Here is a 15,156-nt window from a genome sequence, read left to right as displayed (position 1 = left end):
CTTAATATTGCTGAAAAACTACTGCTTCCACTGGCAGATAAACTGACTTATTTTTCCATATGATAAATGAAATTATCTGCCAGTGGAACTAGAACGTTTTCATCAATATTAAAGACTCATTGACTTTAAACAAGCTCCTGTATCTCGCTGAAATGTCACTTGTGCGTTGGTTTTGTCTTATTTCAAGTGTACTAAAACATTTTGCAGTAAAAACCAGTCCAAAGAAATACTTTTATAATATTTTGTGTTTGATATGCGGAGGCCCACACGACACACTGATTGCAGTAATTCTGAGAGAGCGTTCGGTAACACAGTAGCTCAGCCTGTTGCCATAACAGGCCGATCATCTCCACAACAGAGAGGAGTGCGGAGTGTCAGACTGGACATGGTTTGACATTTTGCTCCCTCTCACTGATGATATATGTGCTTTGCCCTGGAGCTGCATCACCAGTTGTGTGCTTCTGAATGCGAGACGTTCGCTTTCCACTGGTCTGTGAGACGACGCCGTTGTTGTCACATGGGCGTGCGCGCACAAAGGCGGCTTAATAGAGATTAAAAGAAAGCATGTGCTCCCGTCTTCTTTGATACTTTATTTGTGACATATTTATGAATGTCACGGTGGCTGTGGGGCTACGTGCGATCCACATCAGTGGGAAAACTTGTGACTCTGTGACCAAGGTTTAACTACTGCGCCCACAGGCCCCTGCAACCCTATTGGTTCCCCTGGGAAAAATATGTTGAAATAAAAACGTTTTACAAGATTATAGCTGTACTCTATGCAGTGGTATTCCTTTAAAATACTGATAAAAATTTGAGTAACTGAAGCACTTTACTGGCTGGCTGGCTGGTTCCTGGCTGGCTGGCTGGTTGTCCTTTATGTTCTGGCGACAGGCGATCCACTAGCATGTGCACCTTGTCTGCACCCTAAGTGGGCATAATCAATGGATGGATGATTATATACTATATTTACTCTTACACTTAGACGCACACAACTTGGATGCTAATTTGGAGTTTGTTTTGAAGACGGCTGGAACTGACGGGAAAAGACACGAGGCAAGAAGACACAAAAACAGAGTTGAGTGAGGCATACTAACATCCAATCAACACTTTCTTGTGAAATGTCCAGACACATGACAGCGTTGATCTTTGTGTTTTCTAAGATCCCAACCACCTGACAAATCAAATGACTGGCTGTCTTTCCCTCGTGTTGTTAAGTAAGCATAGTAGAGCAGGAATGACTCTATTATGTAACGCCCATTCTATGTTTATTTTCTGCTGGATAGTTAGTTTTAATACAAAATTACCACCCAAACTAAAAATTTAACATAAATATTTAAGTGAAATGCAAAACTCATTCTAAAGTAACCTACTTTTAGTGATATTTATTTTCCTGAACAGATGATTTCTGTTGACCATTAAACTATAAACCTGAATTGTTATTATTATTTGTTCCCCCTTTCTCTATATCAAACACATAATGCATTTTATTAAAGAGAACCACTCAATAACAGACATTGTTTAAGCATGAAACATTATCTTCATTATTATTACCGTATAATAAGTATTACATAACATAACATTGTGTATTTCTCAAATTTTATTCTACAGTATGGCTTTCTGATGCACAATTTCCAGATGCCTTATAAAAAAGTTAAACCTTCACAATAAAAAGCCCATAACTGTCGATCGACGCTTATCTCAGCGCCTGTCAGCTCAACATCGCCATCTAGCGTTTATAAGAACAAGCGCTGGATTCATTTTTTAAATGTAAAACTTCATCCATTCGGTAATGATTCATAATGTTTGCGTCCCTCAACAAAGAAAAAAAGAATCATTGCTTCAAATTCAAAAATACTTTATTAATCCCAAAGGGAGCTATTATTAATTATTATTGTTATTATTAACTTTTGTTTTGTTAAGCTATTCGCTATGAATATATGACATAAATTAAATGTTTTCACGGAAGTCAACTATACAAGCGAAATCCATTTGAAAAGAAACATTTTAATAAATCAGGTGACGGTCTTCACATCTGTTTTGACCTCAATGTAATCAATAATTGTACTAATACCACAACAGTTACGTTTAAACCTTTCCTAACAACAATGTATTTATAATAAAACTCGGTGGGCTTTTTTTCTTTTTCTTTTTAAACTACATTTAGTTCAATTTAATTTTAAAATGTCTAATTTTGAAAGGCAATTTCCGTTTCAACCTACCACGCATGCGCTCTCCTGCTAACCAACAGCGGTAGTGACGACAAAAATGGCGTGCTCCGCTAGCCGGCTGACAACACGCTTGCTGCGAGCTTCTGTTTCGCCTTTCTCCGGGCGCCTCCTCGTTGCCCCAAGCAGACACGGAAAGGCTCTCCACCCGGCAGTCTTGCGCCCTGACCGGGGACGGATAGCGGTCGGCTTGAGCTCCTGGGCTCCCCGTAGCGTGGTGACATTGAGGGCTCTGTCAGGTGAGAGGAGTTACCTAACTCCAAACAGAATAGTGAGAGAGAGAGAGAGTCTGACAGCACAGCAGCGCGTCTTCTGTGGTTCATGAAGCCCGCAGGCTGCTGTGACATCCAGCTGTTTTGGGTCTGAAAAGCTAAGTAGCGTTCAGCTGCTTTTGTAAGGTTAGCTAACCTTGGTGTGGGGATGATGCAACAACTGTTGCAAAAGTTTTGGAGATAGAAAAAAAAACCCTAAAGGGTCTATTCCTGGGGGGCTCGTCTAATTCTTCTGGGGTGTTGCAAAGAGGATTATAAACGCACTGTTGCTTAATTTATCATCAAAATCTGTGCAGTGATGTATACAAAAGATCCTCCAGGATATTGGAGAGCATGTTGCTATGACATTGTGTCTGGAAATATCACTTGTTTGCATGAAACCATTTGCTGTGGCAGAATAGAAATGCATATAACGAGCAGAAACAAGAAGAAAAGCAGCTGTGGAAGTGCCTAAATCATTGTATGAATTATGGTCGGTAACATTTCTGCCCTACGTTTCAAGGTTTCCCCCAGGAAACATGCTAGTCCTGGTGGTTGGGCCGCTCAGCACTCGTTCATCCAGCGGCCTGCCATGTTTATGAGTTAAAAATGTTGAAAATATCACTTGATAATTATGTGTTTTTGGAAGATCGGAAGAACACCAACTATAAAGTCTTTAAAAATGCAAACATTGAAAAAAAACCAACCAACCATAAATAAATAAGCAGTGCTAAGCCGGGTGGGGGCACAAGTAAAGCCTGGTGACCCGCCAGGCTTATAATACACTGAGGGAAATCCTGCATTTAAGTGAATTAAATTCACTTGCATATAAGGACTTAATCTGAAGTTCTGTTAAATGGTTATTGTTTGATTCTGTTCTTGGGAGCCGCCATGACACCTTTGTGGATTTGTGTCTAAAGTATAGATGGACTATGTTTTGGTCAGTGTGCAGAATGACACACATTTCCATCAGCTTTATAATGTTTAATCCTCTCTTTCCTTTTCCCTACAGGAGTGAAATGCCCCCATGGCGTCACCTGCCACCCCTTCCACTCCAGCTGCAGACTCCCAAACAAACAGGACTTCTATGAGACCTTGGGCGTCGCTCGCACTGCTTCGCAGAAAGAGATCAAGAAGGCTTACTATCAGGTCCAGGACACATTCAGATGTTTCTTCAACCCAGAACTGACTTTTATTCCTAATCTAAACGCATTTAAATGTTTTTTGGGTTTTTTTTGTGTGTGTGTGTGTGTGTGTGTTCCCTTCGTCCAGTTGGCTAAAAAGTACCATCCAGACACAAACCCAGATGACCCAGAGGCAAAAGAGAAGTTTGCAAAGCTGGCTGAAGCCTATGAGGTACAAAACTGTTTGTTTTTCTTTAGTCCTGTGACTAAGAGGTGTTGGTGAGTTAGTTTGGAAATTCAGTAATTCAAAGGGGATCTGTCAGTATTGTGGTTCTGCTTAGCTAACTGATTTGTTTTCTGTAGGTGCTGAGCGATGAGGTGAAGAGGAAACAGTACGATACGTACGGGGCTGCGGCCTTCGACCCGAACCGAACTGGAGCGGGCCAGCAGCAGTACTACCGAGCGGGGGGGGCCACCATAGACCCCGAAGAGCTCTTTAGGAAGATTTTTGGAGAGTTTACGGGGGGCATGGGCTTTGGAGACTTCAGCAACATGTTCGACCAGCGGCCTGAGGTAATACTGGAGTTATCGAGCTCATTTTAATTTATCTCTGATAAAATAAAATAAAAATGTATAAATTAAGATACATTTGAAATTATCTTTGATGAATTAAAATGTACTTTTAATTTTAATTTATTTTTGATAAATTAAAACGCTTCATTGCGACAGGCTTACCTCTAGGGAAGCCATTTTGTTTTTGGAGGTACTCACTGCGCTGCTGAGAAATTAGCAGCTGATAGTTCTGGGACAAAACTGGTCAGGATGCAAAACTTTTGATAATTTCATTGTTTTCAAATTAATGTTTTTGTGTATTTATTTATTTATTTATTTGCTTAAAGACAAGCTTAGTTTTATTACACCTGTAACACATTCTCCTATACATGGGAGATTTAAATTGTTTTTTTTTTTTTTTTTTTGAAAGAAGAGGCATTTTTATTGCAACCCTACTGTCTAATACAGACATATGAGGAAAACGGGAGATTGTTGTAAAACACAAACAGTATTTTTTTCAGATTTAAAGGAGCAGCATCGTGCAAAATCGACTGTTTTGAGCTTTACTATATGTTATATTATTCCCACATCAAAAACATACCTGGATTCTTTTAGGCATCTTTTAGAAATCCTTTAATCTCCCATGGCAACCAGTCAGCTGTGCAAAACACCTGTGTGGACCTAACTCTGTCCTAAAGAACGAAGCTCCTCCTCGAAGCTGCAGTTTTTGAGCTTCTGTCTCATTGAGCAGCCCTTCTCCTGCTGAACTCCTCCAGACTAGCCAGCAGCAGTTAGCAGACACCTGGTGGAGCTGTGCATCTGCTGAGCTCATTACCGGAGCTACTTCTCAGAGCAGCGCTGGTAAAAATATTGTTAGAGCGTTTATGGAGGAGCCATGTTCCTGATGGTAGAGTTTCAGAAAGAGCCGGAGTTTCTTAAAGAGACAGAGGCCTAATGTCAAAGCGATAAATCAGGAAGTAAAGTTTCTTCTAAGTCACATTCGATATATGCAGCTTTAATATAGCAACTGAAGGCAACATAGTTACTTGATGATGCTGTAAAATAACTAGAAAACCCATAATACTGCCCCTTTAAGTCACGCTACAGCTTTTGCTAAAATATGTAAATGACCAGATACCATCAAAACCCTTCCAGGACAGCTGAACTTTAAGTATTTTAACAAAAAATATTTTTAGTTTGAGTTCAAAGATGTATGCTAATTAACTTGTGAGTTTTACAATGACTTCTTTTTAGACCCACTGTCCCAGCTCAAACTTGGAAATCCTTTTTTGAAACACGTTTTGAAACATTGATTCATGTACTTGAAGCATGCATTTACATTGAATAAAGTCCATCACATACCGCTTTCCTCCGCAGTATGTGATGGACCTCACGTTTTCCGAGGCAGCGAAGGGGGCGAGCAAGCAGCTGAGCGTGAACCTCGACGAGGACTGCCCCCGATGTGGCGGCAGGGGCAACGAGCCGGGCACCCGGGTGTCTCAGTGCGGCTACTGCAGCGGCTCCGGAGTGGTTCGTTTCACACCCGTTCTCTCTCCGCCTCCTCGGATCGGATCCGCAACGAGGAATTCATTCTTTACACACGCAGTCAGAGTCTTTCCATCCGTCTCCCTCCCCACAGGAGTCGGTCAACACTGGACCCTTCATGATGCGCAGCACGTGTCGAAGGTGCGGCGGGAAGGGGACCATCATCATCACGCCATGCGCGCTGTGTCGAGGGTCGGGCCAAACCAAGAGGAAACAGAGCGTGACGGTGCCGGTGCCGGCAGGTGGGTTCTCACATTCTGAAGAAGGATAAGTATACAAATCTGCAGCTGCTGCTTCTAAAGTTGGTTGTATGTAAAATCTTGACTGCTGTTGAACTTGTCTTGTCTTTAATATCGAAGTCCTTAATCTTGAACAAATTGTGTTTGGGGTTTTTTTATTGCAGGTGTGGAAAATGGCCAAACAGTGCGCTTGGCTGTTGGGTCAAAAGAAATCCTTATTACATTTAGAGTAAGTATTGAAAGCTGAAATGCAGTAAAGCAATGTTATAAGTTCATATTTTTTAAATAGACTATTTATTTGCTTTAAGCAATCCCTCCAGTTTTTTTGGGAGGTAATTCCCAATCATAAAAAATCATGCAAAATCATGATTTTGCATGATTTTTTTGCGTAATTTCGAGTTTGCTACAAATATTCCACAAAAATAGACAAAAACATTGGCTTTAAGTGACTAACTCCCACCTGCAGGTGGCAGTATTTCTGATTTCTACTACAATGCTGCTTCTGCTTTAAGTGACATCAGGTTACTGTCTGTGATTGATATGGCGAGTAACAAAAAGTCATGTTTATTGTCATACATAAGCGCAAATATTGCAAACTTCCATGCAAATATTTCTAAAGTAGCGCCACAAAATCAATTATTTATTTTTTTAAGGCAAAAAATTACAGAAACAATTGCAAAATCTCGATGGGATTATTTATGAGTATTTAAACACATCAGACAATCCAGGATTTGTAAACCAACCTGTCTAGATTGTTTTTTGTTTTTTTTCACACATACTATTCTCTTTTGTCAGATTTGTGTCTTAAAGAAGCTCAACTTACCTTCAGTGTTCAAAATATTCAACTTAGTTTGAACATAAATAAATAAGGGTGAATTCATAATAAATAATCTTTGCAAACAAATGAGCAAACAGCTAATCAAAACTAATAAAACATAAGTATCATGTTGAGTTAGCAAAAATGTATATTATTAAATTTTACTGTTGAACAATTATGATTTTCAGGACTTATTTTATTTTTGGATATGCCTTATCTTTTTCTCTTGATCTGGTTTCATTGAGCAGCAGACACTTGGTACCCAATAAATCTTAGTCACGAACATGAAGTACTAACTCTATATTTAAAGATAAATGAACAAGAACAATCAATGCTGCGTATCAAAATCAAGCCGTAAGCGGTAAATTTGATCTCTGTTTGGATGTTTTGTGGATTTGAAACTTCCAGGTCCAGAAAAGCTCGGTATTTAGACGGAATGGAGCCGACATCCACTCTGACGCTTTCATCTCCATAGCCCAGGCCGTCCTGGGAGGAACAGCCACAACACCGGGCCTGCATGACACCATCAGTATAGCAGTGAGTAACCCACAGAGATGGATCTCAACTATTTGTTAAAAATGTAAAAAAAAAAAAATAAAATTAGGGGTTAACCGATTTATAGACGCCGATTTCCGTGATTTTGGGAGTCCAGTGATCGGCCGCTACTTTCATCTTTTCTACCTCAGCAAATGTCTAAAAATCAGCCACAGGTTTGACTGCCACATCGGCCCACCAGGTCATGTCTACACGTTTGCAGTTAACAACAGTCACCCCATTGTTGCCAACTCGGCGACTGTCTCGCTACATTTCGTGACATTTCAGGCCAAAATAAGAATTGGTATCGGCCAAAGTCGGAATCGGCAGGTCAGGCTTTTTAAAGATCGGCGATCGGCCAGAAAACTACAATCAGTGCACTGCTATAAAAAAATGAAATGAAGAAAAAAAGCAGAAGTTATGATTTACATTCATGACTTCATTTGTAGTTGAATTGCTTGGTGTTGTCTATTTAATCACACAAACTGCTGCTTTGTGTCCTCAGATCCCTTCTGGCTGTCAGGCTGATCAGGTGATCCGCTTACAGGGCAAAGGCATTCGGAGGATGAACAGCTACAGTTATGGAGATCATTACGTTCACATCAAAATTAAAGTACCAACGTAAGACCCACACTTTTACCTCTCGGTTGAAACCTAAATCTGCTTGGGTATGAATACACTTAGAACTAACTGTTTGTTATTTGCTTCTTGTTTAATCATGTTTCTTAGGTTCAGTTATTTATTTATTGTTTTGAGGAAATGAAAACAGCTGAAGTATTTCGTCACTATTGTCTGAACATTTGAATAAATGGATCATTAACACTCTGTTAGTGTTCGAAGACGTCCCGATGTGAGTTTGTTGTCTCCTTTATCCCGCAGGAAGTTATCTCGACGGCAGCGGTCTTTGTTGCTAAGCTACGCAGAGGAGGAGACGGATGTTCAGGGGTCGGTCAACGGCGTCAACCCTTCAGCAGGTCTGGAAGACTGTTCCGATCTGTTGTAGATAAAGCTCTATGATGCCAGCGAAAACCCAAAATTAGGTTTAGGCGACGAATAAAATGATTCAAGCATCCAAAATGGCCACACCCTCTTTTAGGGGAAGGCAATGTTATTTAAATAGGAAACACCTGGGGTTAAATAAGCAACTGGGTTTTAAGTGGTAGGTGTTTGAATGACTTGACAGAGCAGCTAACAATAACATGATGCCTCTGTCGGCTGATTTTCCACATTCAAATGAAAAACATTGATGCAACTGGACAAAAAGTTAGTCTTTTCAGCTTTTTCCCGATGAAACTTTCTTCCATGTTGAAATTTTTCTTTGTAACTTTGCATATCAGTGACTAGAAGGTGACAACTTGTAATTCCAGCACTTATATTTTCCAAAACACATCTGTTTTGTTGAGCTTTTTACTAAAACTATACAGCCCAAAAGTTGCACCGACTAACATTCAAACCGCAGTGTCTGCTTGCAGCCCAAAGGAGGCGCTGCCATTTCGCAGAGGAAAATCACGTAATGTTGAATCCTGACTGGAAAATTTAGAAAAGTATGTGTAAAGACAGCTTGTATGTTGGAGATTACCTTTCATCTTAAAGAAAAGGACATCATGTCTTGTTTTGTTTTGTTTGAGCATATTTTGTAGTAACCAATAATGAACAAACTTTTAAAATTAACTTATTTGTCAGTTTTTATTTTTTGTTCCATATTATTTCCTACCAGAGGAAATCCTCTTTCCACATAATTTTAAAATAGCGTTAGGGTCATTGTAAATGGGAAAATAAAACAGAAGTATATTTCTACCAAAATGTAGACATTAACTCAGAAATTTTGAGATTAAAAACTATAAAATGTCTGGATTTGAATGGTCGAGAATTTGCTTAAAAATCACAGAAATTTTCTATGAAGTAAAATTAGAAAATTTGAGTTTGAATGGTCGAAAATTTGCTTGAAACCTCTACATTTTTTCCTTGCAAATTTTTGACTTTTGAAATTCAGAAATTTCCATGTTTTCTGAGATTAATCTCAACATTTTTGGCAGAAATGTATTTTTCCCTTTTGTTTTTTCCTACAATGATGACCCTAGAATGCCAGAATGTAATTTAGATCTGTCATTTTGGCCACTACTGTTTTCTCACGTAATAAAATGCCTTCTTTGTCCAGGAGGGGGCAGCAGCGCCTCAGACTCCAGCACAAAGTCGACATCATCTGAGGAGGAGACGCAGGACAAACAGAAGGAGGAAGGAGGCTTCTTTTCCAAGCTAAAGAAAATGTTTAGCTAACACTCAGCTGCAGGTCAGCTACTTAAACTCCCAACTATTCTCCTGACACATGAAGGATGTGACGAGTGTTATTTTAACTAACATTAGCGATACAGACTCAAGTATAATGTGCTTTATTCTTCTACTCTGAATTCTAATTTTGCAGAAACCATGAAGGAAGAAAACAAACCTACTTCTACTGGCTGGACCTCCATGTCACTTTCTGGGGAGATTAAGCAAAGGAAAAGCTAGCTCATGCTCACGGCGTTTGTTGCCGTAGACACACATGCTGGTATATATTTAAAGCCGAGGTTGGAGAACCAGCAGGGTTCACCCACACACCCACTACCCCTTCACTACAGGCAGAGAGGGTGGCTGAGGAACTCAAGATATGGTGAAACAAAGCAGACAGCAGACTGTTGAATCAGTGAATCACTGAATCAGTGAATCAGTCGGTGATGAAACGTCTATAAACTGTTTTATAGATGGAAACAGTTTATTACAACCAGATAAAACTCAACGAGCAAAGAAGGCAATAACTGATGGAAGCTGGATAAGAATAAACCATGTAAATGGATTCCAATGAGCATTAAGTTTTCGTTTATTTTACGGCACTTCTGTGAAACGCTGGTTTAAAAAAAAAAAAAAAAAAACGTTGCTAAAGGGTTAATAGAGGAGCCATGTTGTGACAACTTCCTGAAGGCGGAGTTTCAGAAAAAGCAGGAGCTTCTTAAAGACACAGAGGCCCAATTTCAAGGTACCAGATTATGAAGTCAAATTTCTTTTTAGTCATATCTGATAAACGCAGCATTTTTATAACAGTTACTTGATTGTGCTATGAAATGATACTATGTGGTTGGAAAACGTGATACTGCCCCTCTAAACTGAAAGGGTGGAAATAACACTGCACAGGACTTTATACCATGCATAGTAAAAGCAATATGAAACAAATGGTAATACACAAGGACAAGATGTCAAATTATAACTTTTATTAGGAACTGAGATGTCCTGAGGATTAATGAAGTAGTCCAGATGAAGGTTTTACAGGAATGTTGAACTTAAGGGCACACATCATTGGCTATTTAGATCAGTGTTTGCACAAATACCACTTAAAACAAAACAATTTTTTAGCTTTACTTGTGTCTATATTTAAATTCCAGTTGCATTTGATGGATAGCTGTTCATATAGATCCAATCCTAGATTAAAGCGATTTTCCTGATCACCTCTGCTGTGCTGCAGTTTTTCTCAGCGCCTTGTCTGTTAACGCAGTCAGGAAGCGGAAGCTGTAGTGGAACTGCAGCACGTCACACACTTTGGACCAGAAGTGTCCCGTGAGACTCTGGAAGACCCAGTACCGGGCCAGCCAGTGATCCAGCAGCTTCAGCACCACGAACCCTGCACAGGACAGCCCAGCTAGCAGGAGGTAGCCCGCTGTGCGGCTGTCTCCGCGCGCCACCTGCACGCGGACTCCTCTGTACAACGCCAGCGCGACGTGACAGCCCAGCGCCACCTCAAAGCCGCGCTGGTGCGCGAGCGCCAAGCCGTAGCTGGCGACGGAGCACAGCTCGAGCGTCGCCGCGTGCGACGCGCGCCACTTCCCCGGCGCGCGCTCTATGAAATCGATCCACACGGGGACCCACGCGAAGATGGGCAAGGTGAGCCACTGGTCCAGCACCGCGGGAGCGCGCCGCATCGTCGCCAGGCGCGTCCACTGCACTGGTGCGTAGAAAACGGCCATGAGGGCGAAGACTTGTCGCAAGTAGCAGCTTTGCTCCGTTTCCGCAACGCCGCTGCGCCAGAGCAGCCAGTACAGTCCCATGAAGATGTACGCCACGTTAACCAAACAGTTGAACGGCATTACCAACAACGCAGGCATGTTTTCAGCCGCTCTTTCTGCGTAATGTTCGTAAGTCAGGTCCACTTCAACTTCACCGAACAGGTTCGTGTTCACCAAAGCAGCGCAGAATGTGAGTGGTACCGTCACATGAAGCAGAGCCGATCTCATTCTGCTTGTAGACACGTAGTTATAACCGGCTGGAAAGAAAGTGGACACACACCGAAGTGGCGAGCTTTTTGGGTCTAAAGTCTGAGCGTTGTTTATTTCCGGGTTTCAAAAGCACGTGTTTTGAGTTGAGGTTTTACATTGGTCGCTTTTTCTCTCGTGCTGCCAGGCCCCCCTTTTCTCCACCTCTGTCATTTTTTGTCGAGTCTGCAAAAATAGATGTAGTCATATTGTTTTCAGTCTCTCGTTCATACTTGAGAAAACAATGTAGTAATCCTCAGTGATAATAATCGTCATATGGACGTTTTTATTTATGCAAGAACTTTTCAAAAACTGAATGCTAAGTCGGATATAAACATAAGCATCTGGAAATGTATAAAAAGTAAAACATAGTAAAGAAAACTAAACGCAAACCATTTTTCAGTGTTGTATAAAGTACTGAAATCTCAGAGTCAAGTAAAAGTACAAGTACCTCTCCAAAATATGACTTTGGTAAAAGTCGAAGTCACTGACTGAAATGTTACTTGAGTTAAAGTCTTAAAGTATCTGAAACTTCTTGTACTTAAGTATGGAAATTACTGTAAAAATGGATGTACTCAAGTAATGTAATGAAAAGTACAAGTAAAAAGTAAAACAAGGCAAGTTTGAATGACATTTCTTATATTTTTGGTAAACTTGTCAAATAAACTTAAAATAATGTACACAACCAAGTGCAGGCAAAATGAAACCTGCTAATAAATTGTTCCAGTTTTAAAGAGTAGCACATGTTAATGGTTTGTGGTTTTGAACTTGCATGCCTTTCCTATATTCGTTAAATTTAGTCTAAATTGCTATCGCTATGGCTTCTGTCCCCCATTGAACTAGGGTGACCAGACGTCCTCTTTTTCCCGGACATGTCCTACTTTTCAGACCTAAAAAGATGTCCGGGGGGAATTTAAAAAATGTCCGGGATTTTGGTCAATTGCCTCAAAACACATTACATAGCTTACAGTGCATTATAGGGCACGGCGCTGCGTGTCACGTAATCCCTGAGCCGCGTCAGTGCGGGCAGCACTCTTCTCTGTTCGTCCCCCCCACCCGGTGTAAGGTGTTCTGATTTCTGATTTCCCCAACAATGGGAGAAGCGAAACAGGTGTATCCTATTGGAGGTGATGAACAAGCCCAGGCAAGTAGGCTACCGACTTTGTTCGGTAGCCTACTTGCTACTTGCTAATCAGTAGGTGGGGTCAAAACACTTGCGTTTCTCTCTCTCGCTTTTTTGTAACGAGTAACTAAACCACACATTGAAAATGTATCGGAGTAAAAGTACGCAATTAAGTTCGGAAATATAGTGAAGTAAAAGTGAAAGTCATCAAACATTTTCATACTCCAGGAAAGTATGAAGTACTCCAAAATATACTTAAGTAAAGTAGTGAAGTATTTTTACTTCGTTACTATACAACACTGCCATTTTTACGAGTCAAAAGGAAAAACCTACATGTTGAGTCTAATTTAAGATGTTCAGAAATAGCCAAAGATTTGAATACAAACACACACAATAAAACATAAATGCGTATTTGTTTAATATAGTTTGTATAGAATCAAAGATGTTCCGTTTTTCCTTCATACCCTAAAAGTTTCATAATAAATTGAGAGTTAGGATATAAACCACTCAGGCATAACATTATGACCGTCTGCCTAATAACAGTGTTTTCATCTCCCGTTTGCTGACAAACTCATCAAGCCATGAATTCCGCAAGGTCGACCAAAAATAAAAATACTTTTAAAAACGTGTAGCATTAAAACTTGACAACAGGTGGCAGCAATTAGTCAGCAATCACTGGTCTTTATTCGTCCCCTCAACACTGACCAGAATGCTGTCAGAAGCTCAAGCTCTCTGTTGGATGTGTTTAACCACAGACCGCAAACTTTTGGTCCACAATTTAAGCTGTACAAAAACATTTAGGCAAAGTGGATTTATTTATGCAAATCGGACTAGAAGTAAAGCAGGAAGAAGATATGGGTGCACACAGATTACACCGATGGGTTTTATTATGGACAGTTCAAACTTCCACCCTCTTTATGTTTTTTTAAAACATGACCTATTGTGACCTCAAATTGAAATTCTAGAAATATGTTGTATCTCTTAGGTTTCTCAGCTTGTGTAAGTAAAAAATATTTATTCCGCCTGCATAGAACATCCAGTAGTTATGAGCAGGTTCTGAGCAAGACCAGCATAATGGAACAAAAGGCGACTTTTTATCATTGAAAAAAAGAAGAAGAAAAAAAAACTACAAAAAAGGTTTGCACATTGCTGCAACAGTTTGACGCTGTGGGTCAGTGTATGCACTGTAGTGCTACAATACGTCAAGCGTCACACATTAACCTAATCCAGGCCTCTTTTCCGCAATTTGTTTGAAACATTCACTAAAAACAATGAACTTCAAACTGTCTGTTTCTGGAAGCATCTGAGCCTTTATGGAGCGAGTTATGCACAGCTGCAAAAAATAAACATAGCAATGAACTGATGTGTTGTTCATATCTGATAGATATATGAGAGTGCCCACGCATGACTTGCTGCAAGAAACGCTGCTCTTGCAATTGATACGTTGTTGGCAAGCTGGTGTTAATCATAATTAGGTTTCACTTTGCTCTTTTTCTAAATTGGAGCAGGTTATTTTTCCCCAATCGGCATCCCAAATCTTGTCGTCTAGTCAAAGTCCCCCACCCAATGAGCTTAAACAGACACACATGTGGGAGAGCCGAGCAGCCAAAGTGTCAGAAGCTAAGACACTGGAAAACGTTTGAGTCATGCTCTCTGAAGCGAAGAGTCAGACGTTACATCAGTTCTTTGTAAGTTCGCAGTGAAAAGTGGAAACAAAAATCCAACTGAAGCTGAAGAAAAAAATAATAATATGACTATTGTGGATTCACAGTTTGTGTAGTGCAGCTTAAGCATCTTTCTATCTTTATAAGGTCTTCAAAATGGTGCAGCCTACCAGATTTCCCAGTTGTTATGACGTCATAACCATAATTTACTCTTGTTCATGGTTGGCAATATTCCATAATGAATGGCTTACTATATGCTGTGGTATTTTCTCTAACTCCTTTCTCTGTTTGCATTGGGGAAAAGCCCTGTTTTATTGTAATCACTATTATTTTCCCTCTGAACCCAGGTTTAAAAAATGAAAAGAACATAGATTAAACATATTATCATGAGCACGAAAACCTCATGATGTTGAAATATAGAAATCTTTTCAAGTAACGGTTTCATTCCCTGAGAGTTTAGAAACAGATGTTCAGCTAAAGCCCTTCGTAAAAAGTATTGTAAAAAACTTGTCAGTTATCACCAACTGGGTTCACTTAGAAAGGATGCGGTTCATATTTGTCAGAAATGATTTGCTGTGGATCATCATTGTTGTGCCTCAAAACAATAATTTCAACTAAACCATAGAATTACTGCAAATGTCACAACCAAATGTCTCTCAGGACATTCATTCAGCATCGTATGTAAAGGCAGCTTTATTTTTAGCATGTTTTTCACACTACACATCAAAGATTGCATATACTAGTGAGTATTTATGTCTCTTATTGGGCAGGTAATAGGCTGTAGTTTGGTCCTCAGGTCTGA

The 15,156-nt window shown here is 40.1% G+C and overlaps 2 protein-coding genes across 2 annotated transcripts; one reads left to right on the top strand and one right to left on the bottom strand.

The window, feature by feature from the left end:
* The first annotated feature begins 2,225 nt into the window (after positions 1 to 2,225).
* Positions 2,226 to 10,126, top strand: LOC102233535 (dnaJ homolog subfamily A member 3, mitochondrial-like). The gene is made up of 12 exons (XM_005810951.3): positions 2,226 to 2,464; positions 3,489 to 3,625; positions 3,749 to 3,832; positions 3,964 to 4,173; positions 5,530 to 5,682; positions 5,792 to 5,939; positions 6,101 to 6,165; positions 7,162 to 7,290; positions 7,793 to 7,908; positions 8,167 to 8,261; positions 9,446 to 9,577; positions 9,710 to 10,126. Exons 1-11 carry the CDS (start codon positions 2,266 to 2,268, stop codon positions 9,562 to 9,564), a joined length of 1,455 nt encoding a protein of 484 aa, XP_005811008.1. The 5' UTR covers positions 2,226 to 2,265; the 3' UTR covers positions 9,565 to 9,577; positions 9,710 to 10,126.
* A 386-nt stretch (positions 10,127 to 10,512) lies between these two features.
* tmem187 (transmembrane protein 187) lies at positions 10,513 to 11,703 on the bottom strand. Its single transcript, XM_023333374.1, has one exon. The coding sequence runs from the start codon at positions 11,547 to 11,549 to the stop codon at positions 10,764 to 10,766; it is 786 nt and encodes a 261-aa protein (XP_023189142.1). The 5' UTR covers positions 11,550 to 11,703; the 3' UTR covers positions 10,513 to 10,763.
* Positions 11,704 to 15,156: the final 3,453 nt, after the last annotated feature.

The sequence above is a fragment of the Xiphophorus maculatus genome, chromosome 5 (genome assembly GCF_002775205.1).
Source record: "Xiphophorus maculatus strain JP 163 A chromosome 5, X_maculatus-5.0-male, whole genome shotgun sequence".
NCBI lineage: Eukaryota > Metazoa > Chordata > Actinopteri > Cyprinodontiformes > Poeciliidae > Xiphophorus > Xiphophorus maculatus.
The sequence above is the reverse complement of the archived record's forward strand: the minus strand, read 5'-3'. Positions and strand labels throughout refer to the sequence as shown.